Below are 25,477 nucleotides of genomic sequence, written 5' to 3' on the forward strand. Positions count from 1 at the left end.
GCAGCAATGAAGAGATTTAAAATGCAGATTTAAAACAGCAATGTTAAAAGACTGAGATAGTAAACTGTTAAAATACTGGGAGAATAAAAAGGTCTTCACCTGGCGTCGAAAAGAGTATAAAGTAGGTGCCAGGCGAACCTGTATTAGATTATCATTGGATGTGGCCTTCAACTCTGTGATCTAATTATCTCCCCATTGAGGGCAAGACATAGAGATGTGAAGGCCCGTAACAAATTCGGGGGGGGGGGGGGAACGGTTTTTTTCCTAAGCCTTTTTTGTTTTTTTCCCCAAAAAATTGGGAAAAAAACTGGATTACAGGATGTTTTATTTTAGCATGATGAATAAAATGTTTAAGACAAGGTGTTCAGATATTTACTTCTCCAAATGATTTCTAAAAACTGTACAGATTATTACAATGACTGTGCACCAAGGACAAGCAAGTCCTAGGTTGCAAACTGAGACTACAACTCTCAAATGCAAGAAGAAGATGCATTTCTGCCTCTAGGGGGCAGCACTGTCATGGAAGCAGAGACTGAAACTAATACTCATAGCTATAGGTCAGAAAATGAGTCTGATTAAATTTCATGCATATTCATATTCCTCCCCCCATTTTTCTCAGTTCTTTTTATGGGAATGGGGGCTTTATGTCTTGACACTGAAGGACTAGCAGAGACATAAATAATTTTCTTTGTTACTAATGTTGTCTTCAGTTGTTGTTGTTTTTAATTGTTTAAAATTGCCTGCTCCTCATAAACTGGCAGAACCAAAGAGGTCCCTTACAGTTCAGGTGTTCCTAACAGTTCAGGAGCTTGTAGCTCCATTTGTTACCCCAAAAAAAGTAAATTAAATTTGTAATAATTGTTTGAATACACTGCTTTTAATATACCAAATGTAATAATTTTAGGCCAAACCAACTTGGACATAATTACATTTTATGTTCCTAAAGTAACAAAGTGACTTTCAATCTGTAAATAGTGGTAATGTTGCTTTATTTTAATTTTTCCCAAAACGTTTTTTTTCCATGGCTTCAAAATTTCCGGAAATTTTACATCTCTAGCCAGACATGAGGCTTACCTGCCCATGGACACCTTTGGCTATGTAGTATAGCCTCTTTGCCCTCTAGTTGTTTCTTGCTGGGTCAGTTCAGTTGCCATTGTGTGTTGTGGATAGTGAAGTTATCTTATCAACCCGCCTGGTCACTGAGGCCATCTGAGGTCATGTTCCTGGTGTTTCCACAAGGACCTATGGTCTGACTGGAGTCCACCAGGAGAAGAGCCTTCAGTGTGGTGGCCCCCTTCCTCTGGGATTCCCTCCCTCTGGAGGTCAGGCAGGTGTTGCTTCCGGCACCTCCTGAAAATGTCATCGTTTCAGGAAGCTTTCCTTGAGTGACCGGCCGCGCTTTTGCCAGAACCCAGGTTTGATCAGAACTCTGTTCTTGCAAAAAATAGTAATTTTTAATATGGTCTTTTTATTCTATCAATTGATCACCGCTCCAAAATCTCTTGGATGTGAAGGAGTATATGAATATTGCAAACAAATAATAAATAAATAAAATAAAATGTTGGGGTATTTATGTGTAGAAAAATTGCTGGTTCTCTCTCTCTGTGTGTGAGTTCGTGGTGACCACGACTTGTTTTGCCCAGATCTGTCGAAGAAGCCATGTCCCAAGGAGGCTTTGCGTGCCAGCCTCCTCCTGATGTTGACACAGATGACTGTCTCCAGGAATATTCCTACCTCTTCAGTCCTGACATCCTCAAGTAAGTAATGCTAAGACTGTTTTTTCCACTGGCAAGGTGCCACTTTGAGACTTTTAACCCGATGGACTGAGCCCGTCTGCTTTTTCCCTTTCCAACCCCCTCTTCTGCTTTCAGTTCCTTCGTTTCATCTTTGATGTTCTCTGTCTCTCCAGTGCTTTCCCTCCTCTCTTGCGTTCTTCTAATAAGCGTGGGAGTCACAAACGTACATATATATTGTTACGCTCCCGCACCCCAGGCTTGGGAGAGGTGAACTTGCAGGGGCTTCAGCATTTACTCAGACTTCAGTGTCCTAGAAGAAGGGCACTAGAGACTTGTGTGCTTGTTTTATGAAGGTTTATTTACACTGTGTTCAGGCCTACAACATTCCCAACTCCAAGCACACCCTGCTTCCTCCCAGCTACCCAACAGATCTCTTCCCAGACTTCAATTTCCTAGAAGAAGGGCACTGAATACTTGTGTGCTTGTTTTATGAAAGTTTATTTACACTGTGCTCAGGCCTACAACATTCCCAACTCCAAGCACACCCTGCTTCCTCCCAGCTACCCAAGGGATCTCTTCGCAAGACAAAAACTGCTCTACTTTTGTGTCGGGTTCCGCCATCCCCAGTTTCATTTCCTCCTACCCCTTCAGGCCTTGTAGAACAAAAGGCTTTCCCATTTAGGAATAACTCTGTGTGTGTGTTGGGGGTAGGGATCCTCAATCTCTTACTCAGAGACACTGGGATATAAGGGGCCCCTGTAGGTTATTTAAACTGATCCCAAACACATAACAATATTTTTAAACGTGTAAATAATGGAAAGGCAAAGTTCTGAAAGCTTCAGATTTTATACCTGACTGCTTTGCATATTAGCTGAGGTAACCACATCAGGAGGTACATGGGGACATTTGACATTGGGTGGGGGTATCGGGGTAATTGCTTACCCAAAATATAGCAGAGTGCGAAATAGCAGCAGCGTAGAGTCTGGAAATGGTTTCAGCTTGAATTTAGGAATAAAAAGAAGCACTCACGGTCTTTGGTCAGTAAGAAGCTTTACTGACACTAAATAAATTACTTACAGAATAAATGGTCATATATACAGTCCTTTCACAGTACAGCAACAACGTAGCAGTATAACATCAGCAGTCTGATAATGTCAGCAGTAAGTTCCAGCAGTAAGTTGCAGCAGTAAGTTCCAGCAGTAAGTTCCAGCAGTAAGTTCCAGCAGTAAGAAGCCATACAACATGGACTTCTTAAATACACTTTTCTCCTTGGCCCAATTAACCAATAGTCTCTTCATCTTGTACATCTCGTACCGCACGTAGGCCAGGGAAGAATCTGCTTCATACTGGACTTCTCCTGGCAGAGACAATCTGGCCAAGGACATCTTTTTAACTCTTTAGAGTCCTTTTCCTTCTGTGGTTAAAAACCTAACCACAACACCCTTTCATTTTTAACTACAGAAAAAAATACAATTTACATTTCATTACATTTCACCTGTAAGAAATCAACTTTACATGTTTACAACAATCCCAACATTGTGTACATTTCTCTGTGTGTTACATTTCCCAGAGACTTATTTATATGTAAGTTTTTCTTTTCTTCTTCTTCCAAGCACTGTTGAAAAACTTTGTGCTTTGGGGCGTTGAATTACTTTGCAATCTTCCAACTTGCAAACTTTCAGCAATTTTAAAACTTTCTGCTTCTGGCTTTTTAGGTAATTTCCTTTGGAAACTTTTCTACCTCTACACCAAGGTAACACCTAACTTTCCCCAGAGACTTCAGTTTCAACCCTTCCTGCAGCTTTGGGCTGAGTTTTCTTGAATGTGGTCTTGGGAACTCCCTGCCACCAGTAGACGAACCACTAGCTCCACAATCATGTACTCTTTTGCTTGCCCCTTTGCATACAGACACGTGTGTTTGAAAACACCCCCTTTCAGTTTTCGCTGCCTGAAAACACTTTTCTTGCTCTTGTTCAGACAATTTCAACACATCACTGTAACTCTCAGGTTCAGACTTCACATAACAAACACTGAATTCATCTGAATACTTTAAAGGTGGAATTCCTTTGTTTTTTCTTTGTGAACGACGAGGTACACTGGCAATTTCTTCCTCCCTTTCATTTCCCTCCTCCCTTCCACTTTTGGGAGTGGAAACACTCTTCTCAGAGATGTGAGGGCTCTGAGAAGTTAACCCCTGAGTTACTGTTTTCTCCTGGTTGTTCACAGTTTCTAACAGAACTTGGGAACCTTGAATCCTGTCCCAACCTGCCTCCTGAAAAGTAGCAGACCTAGAAACAACCACCTTCCCATGACTTAGGGAAAAACGCCAAGATTTGGATTGCATGCCAGAATAACCCACAAAACGTAATTTCACAGACTTGGTTTCACCTTTAGACCTTTTGGACTTTGGGATATGCACGTATGCCCAAGACCCCCATGTTCTCAAGTGAGACAAATCTGGCTTTGAACCAAAAAGTAAACAGTAAGGCGAACTGCCTGTAACCCTGCTCCAGGTTCTATTACACAAATAGTTTGCGGTTAAAAATGCTTCTCCCCACAAATCTTGCTCAGCGTTTGCATCAGCCATGAGAGAATCTTTCTTCATTTGAAGTACTCCAATTCTTCTCTCAATTGACCCATTTTGAAAAGGAGTTTGGGGATCTATTAACCTGTGTGTGATTCCTGTTTTCCTAAACCACTCACAGAACCTTCCAGAAACAAACTCACCCCCACGGTCCGACTGCACAGAAATAATGGGCTTGTTAAAGAACTTTTCCGCCCAAGTTTTCCAATCCCTAAAAGTTTCAAAAGCTTCTGATTTTCGCTTTAGTAAATAACACCAACTAAAGCGTGTATAATCATCCAGAATTACAAGCACGTAACTGGATCCCCCTTGTGTAGGCGTGAATGGCCCTACCAAGTCAATAAACACCAGTTCAAAAGGCTTTTGTGACACCCTGTCACTTTTCCTGCAGATGTTCTGCACCCGGGATTTGGTCTGATGACAGATTGAACAATCCAAGAAATTTTTACAGTTTCGCAAGCTTAACCCTGTACACACTTGAGGCATGTGACTTAACACTTTAAAACTTGCATGACCTAAACGCCTGTGCAACTCATGAACACAATTTTTATGGTCTGGCACGTTACCAGTTTGTGCCACCCTTTCTTTACCTGCACCCATGTAAAACAGTCCATTTTTAACATGTCCCAGTGCCACATTTTGTCCATCCTTAATCACTTGGCACTCATCCTTCTGAAACGTAACAACGTATCCTTCAGACGTTAGAGCACTAACAGAAAGGAGACAAAAATCTAAATCTGGAACATACAGAACCTGTTCACACTCCTTTTGCAGACATGGAACGTAGCAACAGCCAATTCCTTCCACCCTCGACGTTCGTCCATCTGCAAGCGTGATTGACTTCACCTTGCTTGGTTCCAACTTCCGAAACGCCTCTGGATTATTAGAAATTGTTCTGGACGACGCAGAATCAATCAGCCAAACCTCTTGGGCCTCGTTACACCTCACTGTGGCTGAAACAAATGCATTCGAGCATTCCTTCTCCTCTCCAGCCTGTGTAACTCCCTTCTTCCTCTTTTTACAGAAGCGTTTGATATGACCCGGCTGTTTGCAAAAATAACACTTTCTTATTGCAACTGCAGTTCTCTCCACACTGTTGTCTTGGAAACACTTATCTCTCTGCATTCTTTCTCTGCTGCCAAGGGCTGACTGCTTAACCCTTTCCTGGCAGTTTTCCTCCTTCCTGGAAAGACGCCGTTTCTCTTCTTGGAGCAAACGACCCGTCAAATAATGAAGAGTGAGTTCATCAGTCTTCATACTTTCCAGACTGGTTGTCAGAATGTCCCAGCTTTGAGGCAACGACCCCAAAATCAGGTAGCACTTATGCTCTTCCGTAAAAACGATTCCGACCTCCTGCAACTGGACAAATAGAGATCTCACCTGTTGGAGATGATTTGCCAAACTTCCAGCCTCCTCCAACTTTAACCGATACAGCTCTCTGGTGAGGCTCAGCCGTGTGCTTGCCGACGCACGCACATAAATCTGTCTCAGCGCATTCCAGCTGTCTCTTGCCGTCTCATCTCTGGTGATATGGACAATTTGCGAGTCCTCCATACTCAAGACAATGTTTGCTTTGGCCCTTTCATTCTGCTCTTCCCACACTTGTGCTTCTTGAGCAGTCTGACCAACCGGCCTCGGGACACTCACGACGTTCCAACATCTGTCCCGCTTCAAAAACATTTCCATCTTGAATGACCACGTTAAGTAATTTCTCTCATTCAGCCGTTCCACCGGAATACTGGATGCCATCTGAACCTGGGCCATCCTCACCGGCTGGGCTGGAGCGCGACTCACACTGGATACAGACCCGTCTGAGCTCGATGAACTGCCTGAGCTCGACTCCGTCTTTCCCTCCAGCGTTCCTTTGCTCTCAAGCTTTCCAGCAACCAAAAATTATGCCTTCCAGACTTTCTCTGGGCGCATAACCTATCGGGGTAATTGCTTACCCAAAATATAGCAGAGTGCGAAATAGCAGCAGCGTAGAGTCTGGAAATGGTTTCAGCTTGAATTTAGGAATAAAAAGAAGCACTCACGGTCTTTGGTCAGTAAGAAGCTTTACTGACACTAAATAAATTACTTACAGAATAAATGGTCATATATACAGTCCTTTCACAGTACAGCAACAACGTAGCAGTATAACATCAGCAGTCTGATAATGTCAGCAGTAAGTTCCAGCAGTAAGTTGCAGCAGTAAGTTCCAGCAGTAAGTTCCAGCAGTAAGTTCCAGCAGTAAGAAGCCATACAACATGGACTTCTTAAATACACTTTTCTCCTTGGCCCAATTAACCAATAGTCTCTTCATCTTGTACATCTCGTACCGCACGTAGGCCAGGGAAGAATCTGCTTCATACTGGACTTCTCCTGGCAGAGACAATCTGGCCAAGGACATCTTTTTAACTCTTTAGAGTCCTTTTCCTTCTGTGGTTAAAAACCTAACCACAACAGGGGGGTGAGGGGAATGAGACAGTAACCTTTGTAAAATGCCCAGACAGCTTTGGCTATGGGGCAGTATGAAAATGTAATAAATAATAACAATAAAATAAATAATAATCCGGCATAAGAGAGATGGGGCTGGCCAAGGACCACGGCCATGCCTCACTCATGCCCCAGACCGTGGCGCCGCCCCCTTCGTGGGGGGGGGGGAGCGAAGAGGCAGAAAGGAGGGTGGGATTACCTTGGAAAGCCCGGAGGAGTCGGGCGAGGGGCTTAGCAACCTGTATCAGCTGACGTTACACGTTGTTACTGTTGCTTAGCAACCTGTATCAGCTGAAGCCTTTACGGAAATATACCAAAGTGTTTTATATATAAAAATGTGCTTTTATTGTGTTTTTATTTTATCTTGTAAAATCTCTGAAATTTTGAATGAGGAGCGGTATATAAATATTGTAAATAAATAAATGATGGATACCTAACCACGGTTTAAGCACGCTCCCTAACCACTTGCTGCGGCTTAACCATGGCTAAGCGTGTCATCTGAACAGGTCTTCAGTGTGGATCCCATTAACTCTGGTTTTAAATGTTCTCCTTCTGATTGCCTAGGGGCAAAGTTGCATTCATCACTGGAGGCAGTTCTGGCATTGGATTCCGCATCGCTGAGATTTTGATGAGGTACAGCTAAGGCTTTTGGAGGGTGTGGGTTCCTACCTTTGTCGGCCCTACTTTTTGGGGATGCTTTTGGTTTCTGCTCTGTTCCCCTTGATCCATTTCCATGGCTGAGCCGCTGTCCCAGGAAGCCAGCCTTCCCTCCCACCCACCTCAGCAATATCGTGCTTTTTGTGGCAATTCTATTTTCTTTTGCCTTTCTGTTGCTTCCCGCATATGTCATTAAATATGTTGTGGAATTGCTGCTGATTGGGCTTCCCCGCTGCTCGTTTGAGAGACGTGCTCCAAAGGCTTTTTACTCCAGGAAGACCCGGTGGCCATAAAGCAGTCCTTTCTTAGATGGTGTCCCATCCCTGTTTTCGGATCAGTTCTTCTGAGGTTCACAGAATCCTCAATCGCTTTTATATTCCCGGCTTTTGCTGCTGGGCGTCTACCTGGAGCTTTGCGCCCCACAACTTTTATTTTTGTGATTCTTCATCGCACAAAGGTAAAATGACATCACCTTTTTGCTTTCCTGGCTTGGCTGGACTTTCTTGGCCAAGCAAGTAAGGCCGACGAGGGGTGGGGGGAAGCCGGGACCAATTCCCAGGGGCCGGCAGTTCGGAAGGGGCCCCGGGGCCCGACTAGGTTGCCTGTGTTTTTGTCTTTCTCAATAATATTGTCATTTGTCCATTGTAAAATCGGTGAATTTCAAAGAAAATAATAACGATAATATATGAACATTCGCGTCTGCGTTTTGACAGGAGGGGCGGGGGGCCTTTCTCCAGCACTCGGGGGCTTGGAGGGGCCCCAGAAGCTCTTGGGGGTCAGGAGCGGGAATGAGGGGGGAAGAGGCAGCCAAGTGCCCCGCCCCGCCCCGCCCAAGTGCCATGGGACTCGCAGCATATCTCTCACCATGGAGGGCATCCCTTTCCAGCTAGCCGTGTGGCCAGGGGGGAGGCTGCCGCCAGGGATCTGCCAGTCCTGTTCTCCAGGCCTCGTCGAGGGCTGGGGTGGGGGAGACGGCAGCCAAGCAGGCCTGACCAAAGTGGTGGGAGTGAGTGGCACTAGCAGGCCTTCCGAAGGTGCCAGGAGTGTGTGTGTGTGCGCCTGGGCCACGGGCGGCCTTCTTCCTCCGGGCGCCTTCCTGCTCCTTGGGGCGGCAACTTCCTGCCCACGGGCCATGCCAACTAAAGATTTTTATCCAGCCCGCCCCTGCTGCCCCCCCCCCCCCGATTTCCCCCCCCACCAGGGACCGAACCCGTTCTCGGCAGCCCTGCAAGCAAGCAATGAGTGAGTGTTGCAAGCAGTATTGCTCTGCAGCAGAAACTCCGTGGAAGAGACTTGGGTGCCCTCTAAGCAATGAGCCTCTTCCCTTGAACTGTTATAGAGAAACATCTTGCTGCCTTCATGACGCCAGGCCTGTGGGAAACTTGAAAACCCCACAATGAATGAATTTCTGAGCTCTCAGGAGAAAGCAGAGCAGAAAAAAAAGGGGGGGTCTCGCAGACCCTCTTTCCTAATGGAAAGTCCTTGACGCCTGGTGTATGTGTCCGAAGAAGTGTGTAGGCCGGATGAAGAAGTAATCTCTCGCAGCTATGTAAAGAAACCGGGCCTGGGACTCTCGTTTTTTTGCCAGCTGCTACATTTATTTATTTATTTTATTTATTTATTGCATTTCTGTACCGCCCAATAGCCGGAGCTCTCTGGGCGGTTCACAAAAATTAAAACCATTCAATGTCTAAAACAACAGTACAAAACCATAATATAAAATACAATATAAAAGCTCAACCAGATAAAAACAGCAGCAATGCAAAATTACAAATTTAAAACACCAAGTTAAAATTTATTTGTAGACTGTTAAAATGCTGGGAGAATAAAAAGGTCTTCACCTGGCGTCTAAAAGCATATAATGTAGGTGCCAAGTGAACGTCCTTAGGGAGCTCATTCCACAGCCAGGGTGCCACAGCAGAGAAGGCCCTCCTCCTGGTAGCCACCTGCCTCACTTCCTTTGGCAGGGGCTTGCGGAGAAGGACCCCTGAAGATGACCTTAGGGTCGGGGCAGGTACATTCGAGAGGAGGCGTTCCTTCAGATAGCCTGGCCCCAAGCTGTTTAGGGCTTTAAATGTTAATACCAGCGCTTTGAATCGGGCCCGGACCTGGACTGGCAGCCAATGAAGCTGGAAAAGGACATGAGCCCAGGGCAGGTCTCTGTGTATGCTGCAGGTCTGTGGGGGTGCAGAATGGGGCGGGGCGGTGGTGACAAAATCCACCTTTCTGAGAGTGTCAGCTTTCATTTTTAAGTAAGCAAGTTTCTAGCCCTCATTTCATAATTTCAAGGTAGACTCCCATAATTATGTGGGTCAAGTCCTGCTGACTGCAGTTCCCATAATTCCCCAGCAGTCCAACACATCTGTAGGATACCAGGTTGGGGAAAGCCGCTGTATGCTGACTCCAGGATCCCAGGCACCATGGCTCTGAGCCACCATCGTTGCAAAACAACAGTGCGGGAGGGCTATCGTGTCCTGTTTGTGGGCTTCGCAGAATCTTCTGGCCGGCTACTGTGGTAAACAGAATGCTGGACAAGATGGATCATTGGTCTGATCCATCAGGACTCTTGTTATGTTCCTGTTATTTATTTATTACATTTATATACCACCCCATAGCCGAAGCGCTCTGGGTGGTTTACAACAGTTAAAAACGTTAAAACAAATATAAAACTTTAAAACCATCAAAAGCATAAAAACAACAATATCCTTTTAAAACAAACTATTCTGGGGTCAGTTAAGAGCTCAGCATATGTTGTTAACGGCCTGGGAGAAGAGAGAAGAGAGTCTTGACCTGGCGCTGGAAAGATAACAATGTTGGCGCCAGGCAGGCCTCGTCGGAGAGATCATTCCATAATTGGGGGGCCACCACTGAAAAGGCCCTCTCCCTTGTTGCCATCCTCCGAGCTTCCCTCGGAGTAGGCACCCGGAGGAAGACCTTGGATATTGAGCGTGGTGTATGGGTAGGTTCATGTTGGGAGAGGCGTTCCTTGTTAGCCACAGTAGGTAAATGGGACATCCGGGTTTAGGGGCAGTCTACCTTGGAATACCACCACTTGATGGGGGACAAACCTAGGAGGAGGGCTACCTCTTTGAGGCCCTTCTTCTACACTTCCTGGAGACATCTGGTTGGCCACTGTGGGAAATACTGGACTACGAGGACCTTGACTGTGATCCAGCAAGGCTCCTGTTGTTATCTCAGGCTGTCCGATGTGAAAGAGTTCTGCCTCTGTGTGCTCTTGTCTGTTTCTGCTGAAGATCTGCAAGCCTGCCTTCAGGTTTTTGCATTTGCTGCTGAGACTCGCAGTGGGTTTCACAGAATGAGGGTGTGTTTGATTTTCTCCTTCCCTTGGGAGCTGTACGCTACAGCAGTCAGCTGCCGAGAGAGGAGGGGGAACCGTCTTTGGTAAGCTCTATCCACCTCCTCGCTACGTCCAGGGCTTCTCTCTGCTTGAAAAGGACTCCCACAACAGCTAGAAAGCAGCTTGGCTAGAGGGAAGGTGGCTGGGATTTCATGGCTTTTTCTTAACTATCAGTACTGCAGTAACTGTGGAAAAGCAAGTACAGAAAGAACACGTGAGCCTCTCCTACTAAGGATCTTACACTCTGGCTGCAGGAAAAAAACAAGATGGCAATACAGAGGAGCTGCTAGATCAGGCCTATGGAATTCCCCCTAGTGAAAAAAAGGAAATTTCTCCACCTCGGCAATCCAAATTTCGTGCCAAGAGAAGTTGAATTTTTCAAGCCGAATAAATTATGCAAACGTCTGTCATTTCCTTCAACCTGCAGTTTTATTCAGTCCTTTTGTTGCTGTTGGTTTGCATTATTTATTTATTTATTTATTGCATTTTTTAAAAAAATTATTTAATATATCCAAACAATACATCAATACGATATAAAACAATACTACATAATACACAATAATATAAAGTAAACATTTGATAAACATATATTCTAACATAAAAGTGCTCCCCCCAACCACGGGATCTTATTCATGTTTCCAAAATCTCATTGCTTCCTCTGGAGGTGTTTTCCCTCTCCCCTTTAATAATACAAATTCTAGAAACTGTTTCCATATTCCCTCAAAATAATTCGTTTATTTATTTATTGCATTTTTATACCGCCCAATAGCCAAAGTTCCCTGGGCGGTTCACAAAAATTAAAACCATTCAAAGTATACAACAGTATAAAAACACGATATAAAATACAATATAAAAGCACAACGAGGATAAAATCAGCAGCAGTACAGAAATACAAATTTAAAGTAGTCAAGTTAAAATTAAATTTATAGGCTGTTTTGTTTTTACTAGTCATAATAGGGGCAATACTGGAGCCCTACCCACAATTAATGAAACTCTTATTCAGCTAACTCTCCAGCTGCTAAGATTTGAGCAGGCATTGATGACATAGTTCCATGTGGCTGCCATAAGGACTAGAAACTTGCTTTCTTAAAAATGAAAGCTGACACTCTCAAGAAGGTGGATTTTGTTACCGTTCCCCCATTCTGCGTCCCCCACCGAATTTGTCCTGATCACTTCCTACCCCATTGGCCAAATTCACTTCTCCTTTGTCCCCAAACACTTTTCCATGTGCCCCATGGAAAGTTTTTTGCGGTCCTTATCTTAACCCCTGACAAACATTTGAACACAAGTTTCGCGTTCTTGAGGCCGGGTGGTGGTGGCAAAGTACCCTTCCTTGCATAACCAACTAAAGCACTCAAATGAACATACAGAAATCCTGTCCGGTTTGGGCCTCTTTTATAGCAGGCCTGAAACCTGAGCGTTCTAGTTACAGAGGCACCCAATTTCCAGACGCGCCCACGCAGCGCTTCCTTAGCTTAGTCGGCAGACGTTACGTACCTGACACCTGCAGCTAGAAGCAGGTGAAGGTGAGACACGGTTACAGCCTGTTCTATGACCCCGTCACCTTGTAAGGTTTCGTTTGCAGGCACGGCTGCCAGACTGTCATTGCCAGCAGGAACGTCCAGAGACTGACAGAGGTGAGTGGATTGGAGACGGCCGTGCCTTTCCGACGCACACTGAGGTCTTGGCGGAGGCGGCGTTGCTGCAAGGGTGCCAGCCCAAGCGACAGATTTGGGGCGCTGAGAAGGGCGGCAGAGTAGGAGTTAGACGGAGCGCATTGACGAGTTCATGGGAAGGCTGTTCTTCTTTAAGGCCAAACTTCCTTGCTTCCTTTTCCAGGCTGCCCAGAAACTGTCGGCAGCCACTGGCCGGCGATGCCTGCCCCTGGTTCTCGACGTCAGGCAACCGCAGGCGATCCTGGCAGCCGTGGATGAGGCCCTGAAGGAGTTTGAGCGGATTGACATCCTTGTTAACAGTGAGTTATGCGGGTCCGCAGTTCTTTGGGGATACCGGCCATCCGTCTTCAGCCTGTAGGCCAGGAGGAAACGGGCACAGATGAGTGGTCTTTGTGGGTGCTCGGAAGGGGTTGTAGCTTCTGTTAGTAGACCAGGCTTAGGCTGTTGAAGGGCCTTCTCTGTGGCGGCACCCACCCTCTGGAGGACCCTCCCTCATGCGTTTCGGGAGGTGGAAAACATGTCTTTTAAACCAGTGGTTCCCAAACTTTTTCAGGTAACCGCCCCCTTTGTTCCACAAACTTATGCCCAGTGCCCCCCTACCCTACACTATAAAAATCATTACTCAGAATAGTGGTTTTCAACGACCCACTAAGGAAGATAATAACAATAAAATTCAAAACAGTAACAATTAATTGAATATTTATTCAAAATCCAAAGCACCTGCCACAGGCTTGCCGAGGGAGGGAGGGAAAAGAGAGCGAACGCCTCTGTTTTGTAGCCGGCGTGGCGGGGCACACCAAGCAGGGTATGTCTCTTCATTAGCATTTTGGTGCTTTTGAAACATTTCAATTCACCGTTAAAAGGACTCTTCTTAAACGGTGTTAATGCATGTGTGGATTCTTCCCCTCTATGGTTAGGGACCAAACTGCCTTCCCCCATAAAAATGTTCCTGGGTGTTAAGACCTTCTGGAGAGGCACCTCTCGGAAAAGACCACCTCGAGCGCCCCCTCCCCTTGCCTCTTAATGCCCCCCTATGCAATCCCACTGCCCCCAAGGGGGCAGTACCGCCCACTTTGGGAACCACTGTTTTAAACGTCTCCTGAAGACATACCTTTTTACACAGGCTGGTCTTTAATGCAGCTAGTTTTACATTGCCTTTTAAGACCATCAGAAGAGCCCTGCTGGATCAGACCAAGGGTCCATCTAGTCCAGCACTCGGTTCACACAGTGGCCGACCAGCCATCGGCCAGGGATGGCCAAGCAGGACATGGTGCAACAGCACCCTCCCACCCATGTTCCTCAGCAACTGGTGCACGCAGGCTAACTGCCTTGAATACATGAGATAGCACACAACCATCAGGGCTAGTAGCCATGGATAGCCTTCGCCTCCAGGAATTTATCCAACCCCCTTTTATAAATCCATCCAGATTGGTGGCCATCACTACATCTTGTGGTAGTGAGTTCCATAATTCAACTATGTGCCTTGCGAAGAAGTCCTTCCTTTTATTTGTCCTGGATCTCCCACCAATCCGTTTCATGGGATGACCCTGGGTTCTCGTATTTTGAGAGAGAGAGAAAAATGTCTCCCTCTCCACATTCTCCACACCAGGCATAAATTTTGTACACCTCTATCATGTCTCCCCTTAGCCTCCTGTTTTCCAAGCTAAACAATCCCAGTTGATGTAACCTTCCCTCGTAGGGGAGATGCTCCAGCCCCTTTAAACTTTTAATGTTTAAAATTTATACTTGCTTTGTATGGTTTTTAATTGTGCACTGCTCAGGGAGCTTCGGCTGATGGGCAGTATAAAAATGTAATAAATAAACAAACTAAGCTATGGGGTTACTGATGTGTCCGTTGTCCATCACCCGCGCCCTCCACTGCAGTGACTCCTGTCCTTGATCTCTCTCTGCTCAGATGCTGCTGGCAACTTCCTGTGCCCAGCCAGCTCTCTGTCCTTCAATGCCTTCAAAACCGTGATTGAGATCGACACTTTGGGAACCTTCAATGTCTCCAAAGTCCTGTACGAAAAGTGCCTCCGGGTAAGTTTTCCTCCTCCACGAGGCCTGTAAGTGACATATTGGCGGTAACCACCATGTTAAAAGGAGTTATTGGTGGGTGGGTCGTTCTAGCATCCTAAAATGAAAAATATTTCACCAATCGTTCTGAAACGGAGTACTGCCAGAAAGAAATGCTGGTTTTACATACCCTGCGCATTTCAAGAAGATTGGTGAAATATTGAGGGCAGGATGTCACTTTAAATGACAAAATGGGGGGAAAGCATCTCTGTTTCAAACCGGCACAGAAATGCTTCCGGGCTGGGGACCGTTTTTTTGCGCACTAAAAGCTCCGAATTGGGAGCCTTCCCATGCAATTCAATTCCTTGGAAACCAGCTTTCCCCAACCTAGTTCCCTCCAGATGTTTTGGGCTACAACTCCCAGGATTCCTGACCGTTGGCTGAGCAGGCTGGGGCTGATGGGTGTTTAAGTCCAAAACATCTGGAGGGTGCCTCGTTGCAGACGGCTGCTGTAGACGTAGGTATTCCACTGCTCCTGCATCCTTAAGCCAATTGCCTGCGGCAGGAAGGGGGGATATACTGCCATCCAGATGTTGATGGACTGCAACGCCCCTCAGCATTGGCCCTTGCCGATTGGGGTGATGGGAGCTTGAGTCCAGCAACATCTGGAAGACTACACATATCCCATCCCCGGTCATTCAGCACCAGGACCCATTGATCGCATGGACTTTTGGGGGGGAACATAGTACTACTGTTGCATCTCTAGACTCCCAGTTGATGCAAGAAAGGTTTATTAGGGGGCTGGCTGCCAATTTTCTCAAGCAGGGGGTTAATGGAGCTGGCTAATAAGCTGAGAGAAAGGTGGCATAGAACATTTGGTAAATAAATAAATAAACATGTGCAATAAATTGCCGATTAATTTCGCCTTCTCATCCATCCGCTGTACGGGGCAGTCTTTTTCCTGCTCGCTATTATTACCCAAGAACCTCGTGTGGCGCAGAGCAGTAAAGCAGCAGTTTCTGCAGCTGAAACTCTCCCCACGGCCTGAGTTCGATCCCAGCGGAAGCTGGTTTCAGGCAGCCAACTCGGGTCGACTCAGCCTTCCATCCTCCTGAGGTTGGTAAAATGAGTACCCGGTTAGCTGGGGGAAAGGTAATAACGGCCGGGGAAGGCAACGGCAAACCACCCCAATGTAAGGCCTGCCAAGAAAACGTCAGCGAAAGTTGGCATCCTTCCAAGAGTCAGTAATGACTCAGTGCTTGCACGAGAGGTTCCTTTCCTTTTTACCTATTATTACCTGCCCGCTTTGGGAGTGACAGAAAGGGTCGAAATATGCGTGTTCAATTGGACCCATCCACCTTTGTGTGTGTTTGTGCGTATGTGTGCGTGTGAAACTGTTGGAAAGGGTGTGTTAAGTGTTGCAGTAGGGTACCATAGTGCTGGTGTGAATGCAGCCCTCGTCCACCTGTGGGAAACCATGGACAAGAAGAGTTATCAAAATGTATTAGCAAGTAGACCAGCCACTTAAGCAGGTAGATGTAGCAAAACTATTAGCAGGTAGACCTAGCACCCACCCACTTTTCACGGCAAACTGCTGGGATGACATCCTCCATGCCACTGTCTGAATTGCTAAAATTGGGTTGGTGGGGGGCTGCGAATGTGATGTGTTCCCCCACCCTATTTTCGCTGCCAAATGCCATGGTGCAAGGCTGTGTATAACTCTACTAAATCCAGTGTGGTGTAGTGTCGGACTGCAAGTCAGGAGATCCGGGTTCTAGTCCCCACTCGGCCAGGGAAGCTCACTGGGTGACTTTGGGGGCAGTCACAGACTCTCAGCCCAGCCTACCTCACAGGGTTGTTGTTGTGAGGCTAAAATGGGAGAGGAGGAGGAGGATCATGTACGCTGCCTTGGGTTCCTTGGAGGAAAAAGGCGGGATATAAACGCATGTGCAAAAGGAGAGAGACGCTGGCTCTGGTGCTGGTGAAAAGATTCTTTATTTTTTATTTTTCTTGTTAAAAAGGTTTTTTTAAAAAACTGAAGTATTCACAGCTGGCGTTGTTGCCTGAGTTGACTCTTGTTTTATTGATCTAGGACCACGGCGGAGTCATTGTAAATATAACAGCGACCCTAAGCTACAAGGGCCAGGCTCTCCAGGCGCATGCGGGGACAGCCAAGGCAGCCATAGGTACTGTGAAACTCCAACCGCTATCTTTCCCTTCTCCTTATCAGCATCCTCATCCAACGCTGATATGATTATGATTTCGCCCCGGAGTGTAAGTGATGGCATTGTGGTACCGCTCCAGAAACCATGCTGCGGCACTGAGTTATCATACCAGTGTGGAAAGACCGCTTTCACACATCCCAAGACTGCTCACAGAACAGATCGCACCCTAACAATATTACAACACACAACGCCCTACTTCTCCACCATGCAGAAGAGAAGGTCCATTCTAATTTCTGATGGATGGCACCTCTGGAAGCACCAAGTGCAGTCTAAAGGAACACTGTTTTTGAAAAGGAGGAGTTGGTGTGCTTGGCTGGATTTCCAGTCCTTTCTAGTCCTCTAATTCTTTGCCCATTCCTCCTCTGCCAGATTTTTTGTTTTTTAATTGAGTCTGTCTGTCTCTCCCTTCTCAGATGCAATGACAAAACACCTGGCTGTGGAATGGGGACCTAACAAAATCAGAGTGAACTGTGTGGCACCAGGTCCCATTTCGGGCACAGAGGGATACCGGCGTTTAGGTGAGGCATGAGATGCTGATTGCAAAATTTGTAGGGTGTGGTGGGAATGTGCCTGATGTGCCCCCCCCAAAAAAGTAATTGAACAGGGGGATGCAGAGGGATGTAATTTATTTCAAACATCTCTGTGCTGCCTTTCATTTCAAATTCTGCAGGTGATTATAACATTGATGAGCAAACTTCCTCTGGTCCAAGGGCCAAAATTTCCTGCCCAGACCCTCCCCCCATCGAATTGCCACTCGGGCAGCACCAAATCTACCACCGAAATTTGGCGGTTCAACGGCGGGAAGAACAACACAGATTTTCCTTTAAAACGAGGTGCGTGGGGAATGTGTGTGTTTTGTTTTAAAGCAAAATTGTACTCCATGGACACTTCTGGGAGAGTGATCTTGCTTTAAAATAAGATGTGCACACCTTTCTTTTAAAGGAAAATGGCATCCCCCCCACCCCAGCTGCCACACTGCTGAATTCCAGCAGCAAGGTTGGTGGTGCGGTGGTGGCCACAAAATCGGCCAGTGGGGGGGGGGACGACATATGCGACCCGCAAGCTGTGTTTTACTCACCCCTGGTTTACAAGAAAGAATAAAGTTCAGTCGGTGAGTGGGATTTGTGAACTGAGCCTTCATAAGCTTGCAGTGAAGCACTGCTAATTAGGATGCCCAAAGAGAGCCTCTACCAAGCAACAGATCCATCAATTGATACCCTGCTCTTCTGCTGCTCGTGGCTCACTCAGAGCGAATTTTATTATTTATTTAAGGATTTTTATGCCAAAAATTCAGCCAAAAAAGGCCCTCACGGCGGCTTACAAAAGTATTTCTTGACAGTCCCTGCCCACAGGCTTTCAATCTAAAAGACATGACACAAAAGGAAAGGGGATTGGGAGGGAGGAGGAGGAGGAGGAGGGGGGAAAGGAAAGCAAATTCAGGCACTACAATCTTAGTTGCAAAGTTCAGCAGTTACAGTTGACAGCAGGAGGGAGGGGGCTGTCAGCTGGAGCTGGACCCAGGCATGGTGGAGAGGTGCCTGGCTGCTGCTTCCTCCCTCACTGGTGGCCTCTGCAGAGACAGTTGGTAGCAGGAGGGAGGGGGCTCTCAGCTGGAGCTGGACCCAGGCACGGTGAAGAGGTGCCCGGCTGCTGCTTCCTCCCTCACTGGTGGCCTCTGCAGAGACAGTAGGTAGCAGGAGGGAGGGTGCTCTCAGCTGGAGCTGGACCCAGGCACGGTGGAGAGGTGCCCGGCTGCTGCTTCCTCCCTCACTGGTGGCCTCTCCAGAGACAGTAGGTAGCAGGAGGGAGGGGGCTCTCAGCTGGAGCTGGACCCAGGCACGATGGAGGGGTGCCTGGCTGCTGCTTCTTCCCTCACTGGTGGCCTCTGCAGAGACAGTTGGTAGCAGGAGGGAGGGGGCTCTCAGCTGGAGCTGGACCCAGTCACGGTGGAGAGGTGCCTGGCTGCTGCTTCCTCCCTCACTGGTGGCTTCTCCAGAGACAATTTGCATCCTATCTGCTAACAAGGGACTAATTCTCTGAGTGCCAATCTTTATGTAGACAAAACAGACCTTCCACACACAAGAGGGAAGGTATCAACAGTTCTGGGGGGACCTAAAGGTTTGCAGAAGTTCAAAAAATATATAGGACAAAAAAGGGGTGTGTGTGGAAAGAACCCCCAAACAGTTGCCTACCAGGACTGAGCGTGCTCAGTGTCCACAGAACGAGTGGCTGGGTTCAACCCACAGTTCACACCCGAAAAATAAACCATGGGTTCTCTTCATGGTTTGTTCGTGGTTAACAAACCATGGTTTGTTAGCATGGCTGGGTTCAGACAACACAACAACCCACGGTTGAACGACAACCCATACTCAACCTCGAGCATGGATTATTGTGTTTATTTGAACCCAGCTAGCTTCTCTTCCGGAAGAAAAACCAAACACAAAACTGGGTGGTGTCCTTGATCCATCGTGAATTCTGCCATCACAGGGAGGTGATGGCTCAGGCAAGATGGCACCAGGCAAGACGGTTTGTTGAAGCCGACCTGGAGCGGGAGCAAGGACAGGACCGGAGGTGCGGATACAGAGACTAGTGCCTAAATTTCAGTACCACGGCTAGCAATCCTGCATCTAAGGCAAGGAGACACGCTACCTCAGCCCTGGTGTGGAGCAGCTGCCAAAGTTTTATGGTCTGGCTAAGAAGAGTCACTCTGAAGCTCCATCCCCTTCAAGGGCTGGATCTGACCATCTTAACGAGCTGGTGCTTTTTAACGACAGCACCAAAACGGTCTGCTGTCAACCAGTCCCAAATCATCAGAGATCATCTGTTGGCTTAACACTCATAGGGAGTGTCAATATGGTGTACTGGCTTTGCCCACAAGGTTATTGTTCGCCCTGGGTTACCAAGAGTGAGCCATCATGCTAATCCTCACTGCTGGATCACTCTCGCTTGACTCCTGCCATCGATGGTGGCTAAACAACCCAGGGTTTAGTGTGACGTCCAGACTTGGAACTCTGGCTTGCCCCTCCTCTGTCTCTCCTCCCAAGAAGGCAGAGCTGAAACCAACATTTTATTCTCAGGTTCCAACTCAGGGGTGTTCCAACTCTGGTCTGTTCGGGTACCAACTCTGGTCTGTTCAGGTCCATCACACCAAATAGCCCGGGGATGAAGCATCCCTGTGTGGTTTAGCCACTCCCACTGGCCGGAGGAGCCAATCGAAAGTGATCGAGCAGCAGGGTTGAGCACACTGGCTCTTTCGTGGCAACCGAGGGGTTTTAAAAGATGGGTCGCCATTGTGTGCGGACTGGGGCAATAGCTCTCAGCCTCGCCTACCTCACGGCATTGGTGTAAATGCAAAATGGGGAAGGAGCTCCTTGGAGGAAAGGCAGGATAGAAATCTAATGATGCCAATGCCGCCATTCACCTCAGTTTCAGAGCCATCGCATCCATCTTTTTCAAATTTGGAACCATGAGGACTAGGAGATTTTTCCTGAGGCAGAACCAGACATCTTTGCAATTATATAAAGGGTTCCTGGGAGGAAGAATAACTTACTTTGGAGGGTATCTTGGCTCGCTTTCACTTTCCTGGTGTCTTTCCTGAATCACCCAAGGCTTGGCTTTCTCCACTCCTTTTTAGTTCCACCTCAACTGGAAGAGGGAAACCTCCATCAAAGAATCCCGCTTCAGCGGGCAGGGAACAAGACGGAGATTGCCCACAGCGTCCTGTACCTAGCCAGCCCGCTAGCCTCCTATGTGACGGGCACGACCCTGGTGGTGGACGGCGGATCCTGGATGACCTCCGAGAACGACTTCCCCGCACTGTTGGGTATTGCCTCAAACTCTGCTAAGCTCTAGGTGATGTTTCCTTCCCGCTCTGTGGGATTAGAGAGCCGTAAAAGCTCCATGTGTCGGGAAACCGCTTGCTCTGCAGGCTTCGGGTGAGAGTTTGCACCGCGGGGCTCCCCGCGGAAGAAGGCGGATTCGGATCGCTTCGTGGATCTCTGGGTGACTTACAGTAGATCGACAAGGGGCCGCAAATGTGAAATAACCGGGTGCCTTCCGGTTAGGGTTTTTTCCCCTCCCCCAATTTGGGCTAAAACTAGGAGAGCGTAGCGGAAAACCAGGAGTGGATTTTGAGCTCAGGACTGGAACTAAAAACAAATTCCTGGTCTAAACATATGCTCAGAGGCACCCGGTTATTTAACATCTGCCGCCCCAAGCCATTGTTTTTACCTGGCCCCGGGTGGCAGAAATCCCTTGGGTAACAACAGAGGCGATCCCACAAGCCTGGGGTCTGCCTGAGCGTCGTCCCGCTGTCATAACATCCTACTTCACTGTGAGTCTTGCTGCCATAGCATCCCCGCTTAAACATGCATGGTTAACCCCCTGCATGCTGGAAAGGAGAAATCTTGGGCTCTCGATTGCTTTACTTTTGCCTTCGTAGTGAATGTTGAACTGCGTCGCAGTAACAGTATCCGGCAGCCCCAAAGCAAATGGGAGAAAGCGTGGCTCCAATCCTACACCCAGTTTCCTGGGAGTAAGCCCAATTAAGAACATCAGAAGTGCCCTGCTGGATCGGCCAAGGCTCCATCTAGTCCAGCACTCTGTTCACACAGTGGCCGACCAGCCATCGGCCAGGGATGAACAAGCAGGACATGGTGCAACAGCACCCTCCCGCCCATGTTCCCCAGCAACTGGAGCACACAGGCGTACTGCCTCTAATACTGGGGATAGCACACAACCATCAGGGCTAGGAGCCATTGATAACCTTTGAACTGAATGGGACTTAGCTCTGGGTAGACCTGTGTACGATTGTGCTACAAGTCACACAGGATTGTGGCTCAAGGATTAATCTGAAGGAGTCCACGGCCTTGGGGCTTTCGGCTTATAGCCACTGGGTTAATTCTAGGGCTTGCAGTCTTTCATCCATTAATTGGTTATATTAAATTATTTTTTAAAAAAAAAACGATTTGAGCTCCGGTCCTCTACAAACTTTGTTGTTTATTCGTTCAGTCGCTTCCGACTCTTCGTGACTTCATGGACCAGCCCACACTAGAGCTTTCTGTCAGCTGTTGCGGCCGACAGAAAGCTGGCGTGGGCTGGTCCATGAAGTCACGAAGAGTCGGAAGCGACTGAACGAATAAACAACTACAACAAAGTTCGTAGAGGACCGGAGCTCAAATTGTTGTGACTAAATCCCGTGAAACTCAGTGGGGCTTACTTCTGAGTAGAGACCTGTTCGTTCATTTATTACATTTCTATATTTTCCAGTAGCCAAAGCTCCCTGGACAATTCACAACATGATAACGTGCAATATAAAACCTTTAAAATGGACAACCATCTGTCGGGGATGCTTTAGGGTGGATTCCTGCATTGATCGGGGGGGGGGGGGGGTTGGACTCGATGGCCTTGTAGGCCTCTTCCAACTCTGCTATTCTATGATTCTATAAAAAAAAATAGGGCAAAATCATATGCATGTTCAGACAGAATCAAGGCCTCTAACCCCCAGCACTCTTCAGCCAACCTCGCCACTGTTTTTAATAATAATGATGATGATGATTTTCTCCATGCAAAGATAGGAGCTTCATGCCTTTCTCTCCATGGTGAAAGGGGCTCAGCCGGAGTTTGTTCAACTCCCCCCTTCCTCATGGCAGGTCATATTGGGCCCCGGCACTGGCTAGAGGTTGCCCTCCGCTGTGCTACAGAGTCTCTACCTGTTGCAAAGGATTCTGGGGCTTATTTTTCTAGGGCACATGCTTGTTACTATTATTATTATTATTATTATTATTATTATTATTATTATTATTATTTATATAGCACCATCAATGTACATGGTGCTGTACAGAGTAAAACAGTAAATAGCAAGACTCTGCCGCATAGGCTTACATTCTAATAAAATCATAGTAAAGCAATAAGGAGGGGAAGAGAATGCAAACAGGCACTGGGTAGGGTAAAACTAACAGTATAGAGTCCAAACAACATCAGGTTTTAAAAGCTTTAGGAAAAAGAAAAGTTTTTAGCTGAGCTTTAAAAGCTGCGATTGAACTTGTGGATCTCAGATGTTCTGGAAGAGCGTTCCAGGCGTAAAGGGCAGCAGAAGAAAATGGACGGAGCCGAGCAAGGGAAGTAGAGGCCCTTGGGCAGGTGAGAAACATGGCATCAGAGGAGCGAAGAGCACGAGCGGGGCAATAGTGTGAGATGAGAGAGGAGAGATAGGAAGGAGCTAGACCGTGAAAAGCTTTGAAGGTCAACAGGAGAAGTTTATATTGGATTCTGAAGTGAATTGGAAGCCAATGAAGAGATTTCAGGAGTGGAGTAACATGGTCAGAGCGGCGAGCCAAGGAGATGATCTTAGGGGCAGCGTGGTGGACAGAAACCAACGAACTGATGTGAGAAGAAGGAAGGCCAGTGAGAAGAAGGTTGCAGTAGTCCAACCGAGAAATAACCAGTGCATGAACAAGCGTCTTGGCAGAGTTTCACATGGGCGTTGGCTTAGCTGGTTGGGCCTCCTCACTTGGTTGAACTGGGTGCGTTTTCAAACACGCTCAGCCTTTTCTGCCCTTTGCAGAGGAAGAGGGGTCGTCATGGGCAAACGACATCCTGGGCCTCTTCTCATCAATCCCAAAATTATTATGGTCCTAGACCAGCATAAATACAACTACAACCGAAATCCGGAATGTTAAATCAGCATTTCTCCAATTTTATTCTCATTGCGTTTACGATTTTTGTTTCGCAACATCTTTTATCTGATATCTGTTGTTTAGTAAGAGTAAAAAAATAAGCCAAAGGCAAGGGCGGAACCAAGGAATCTTCCACAATAATATTATTAGTAAAAGGTTTGTTAAAGTGCCAGGTGCCTACGCGTTTCGAACGCGGTTGCGTTCTTCCTACGGGGTTTTCCTTCTTTTCCCACTTGTTTACTGTAGTAAAACACCCAGTTAGCGCATTCAGAGAATTTCTTTACCTTGGCAATAATTTACTTCTGAGTAGGCGTGCATAGGATTGCACGTCGACATTCCGCTTACATCTGCATCTAAGCTTTGCATGTACATAACGTCGAAGATGCATTAACTACTAGAAGTTCATGTTGCATAGAATCTTCATGGGTGCCTTTTTGAAAATAATACATTCACTAACACATCCTTCTTTCTTATTCTTCTTGTTTCTTTCCTGCGTTGTTTGCAGATGGTTTTTAATCCCCGGCTGACCTGCAAATTCTTAAGGGTGCAACCCCAGAACTACTGTGCAAATTCCAAAATAAGATGCTTCTTATCTAGCTCGCCGGAGATCTTCCCTTTTTTCAGATCTTGCTTCCATCTGCTTGCTTTGAATTTCGTGTCAGTTTCATCTATCATCCTCTTGTCTCTTACAGATTTCTGGTCTACGGAATTAAAGAAAGATAAATGAAAGAAGACCCACAGAACCTCACGGACACTACAGCTTAGATGTTTCTCCACGAACTTCTGGGCAGGGCCAAAGGTGGCAGCCACACAACTTTCAAGCTGTAAAGTAGCTTAGATGTCAGGGGCAATGACAGTGTTTAAGATTATATCTCTTGATGTCACGGGAGAGGAGGTTGCGTTGATGGCATAGAGGCTAGAAGGTCACAGGCTCTCTCATATTCTCACCCACGAGCTTTCTATTTCATGCCAAATTATGCACTGTGTGGCACAAAACAGCTGCCTGGGATGGTAGTGTATAAGAATGAAATCCCCCGGTTGCTTCTTGATGATCTGAATATATTTGCCTTGGTTTTAATTTAATTATTTTTTTTACAAATTTCCATGTCGATTGCCTTCTCTTTGGTGATTGCCATCCGAGCGTTCCTCAAGAAAAGGTGCGCGCTGCGCATGATCAATATTTACCCAATCCAGCCTGAATTTTCTCAGCCTCCCAATTCTGGACCAAACAGGGTAATTCTGCACTTTCTGCCAAAGCTCTGTATCCTCCTTTCGCTGAAATAACCCCCTCCTTAGAATAAATTCTTTATCTTCTGTCTCATAACCTCGATTTGAAATCCTTGCCTTTGTTGAATTTTGGTTTCCCGATGTGGTTCCAGTTCCTAAAACGGCAATCAGGTTTTATTTATTTATTACATTTATATCCCGCGTTTTTTCCTCCGAGGAACCCAAGGCGCGGCGTACATAATCCTCCTCCTCTCTATTTTATCCTCACAACAACAACCCTGTGAGGTGGGTTGGGCTGAGAGTCTGTGACTGGCCCAAAGTCACCCAGTGGGTTTCCATGGCTGAGTGGGGACTAGAACCCGGATCTCACGGCTCCCAGTCCAATACTTTAGCCACTACACCACAATAGCTCTGGGACTCTGCTGCATTCCAACCATCTCCTAGTGAGAATTCCTTTTCTCTAAGGCAGCCTTCCTCAACCTGGGGCGCTCCAGTTGTGTTGGACTACAACTCCCAGAATGCCCCAGCCAGCTGGCTGGGGCATTCTGGGAGATGCAGTCCAACACATCTGGAGCACCCCAGGTTGAGGAAGGCTGCTCTAAGGCCTTTCCTGCTCCCAGCAGGGACCATCTTTTCTCTCACAAACTTGGTTTCGCTGCCACCAGGACCTTTAAGGTACAGGCCCAACCCTTACTCAGTGCTTTCTCTGTGAGGACACACGGACTTCATGCCTTCATCTTATATTCTCCTTTTATTACCTCTCTCATGATTCCAAGCTCCACCACCAATGTATGAGACGATAAAGAGGTCTGCTGTACAATCCACAAAACCTTTATTCAGTAAAAC

At 46.9% G+C, this 25,477-nt stretch overlaps 1 protein-coding gene across 4 annotated transcripts; it reads left to right on the forward strand.

The window, feature by feature from the left end:
* The first annotated feature begins 1,617 nt into the window (after positions 1–1,617).
* Positions 1,618–24,728, forward strand: DECR2 (2,4-dienoyl-CoA reductase 2). 4 transcript variants are annotated; one of them, XM_063143213.1, is made up of 10 exons: positions 1,618–1,757; positions 7,360–7,428; positions 12,396–12,447; positions 12,650–12,785; positions 14,402–14,526; positions 16,595–16,688; positions 17,141–17,245; positions 17,398–17,560; positions 20,362–20,579; positions 24,097–24,728. In XM_063143213.1, exons 1-9 carry the CDS (start codon positions 1,660–1,662, stop codon positions 20,570–20,572), a joined length of 1,053 nt encoding a protein of 350 aa, XP_062999283.1. In that variant the 5' UTR covers positions 1,618–1,659; the 3' UTR covers positions 20,573–20,579; positions 24,097–24,728. The 4 variants fall into 4 exon arrangements, with proteins under 4 accessions (XP_062999283.1, XP_062999282.1, XP_062999285.1 ...); XM_063143212.1 differs by having other exon boundaries at positions 20,362–20,550; XM_063143215.1 differs by lacking the exon at positions 17,398–17,560.
* Positions 24,729–25,477: the final 749 nt, after the last annotated feature.

Source organism: Elgaria multicarinata, chromosome 17, assembly GCF_023053635.1.
Source record: "Elgaria multicarinata webbii isolate HBS135686 ecotype San Diego chromosome 17, rElgMul1.1.pri, whole genome shotgun sequence".
In the NCBI taxonomy this organism is placed as follows: Eukaryota; Metazoa; Chordata; class Lepidosauria; order Squamata; family Anguidae; genus Elgaria; species Elgaria multicarinata.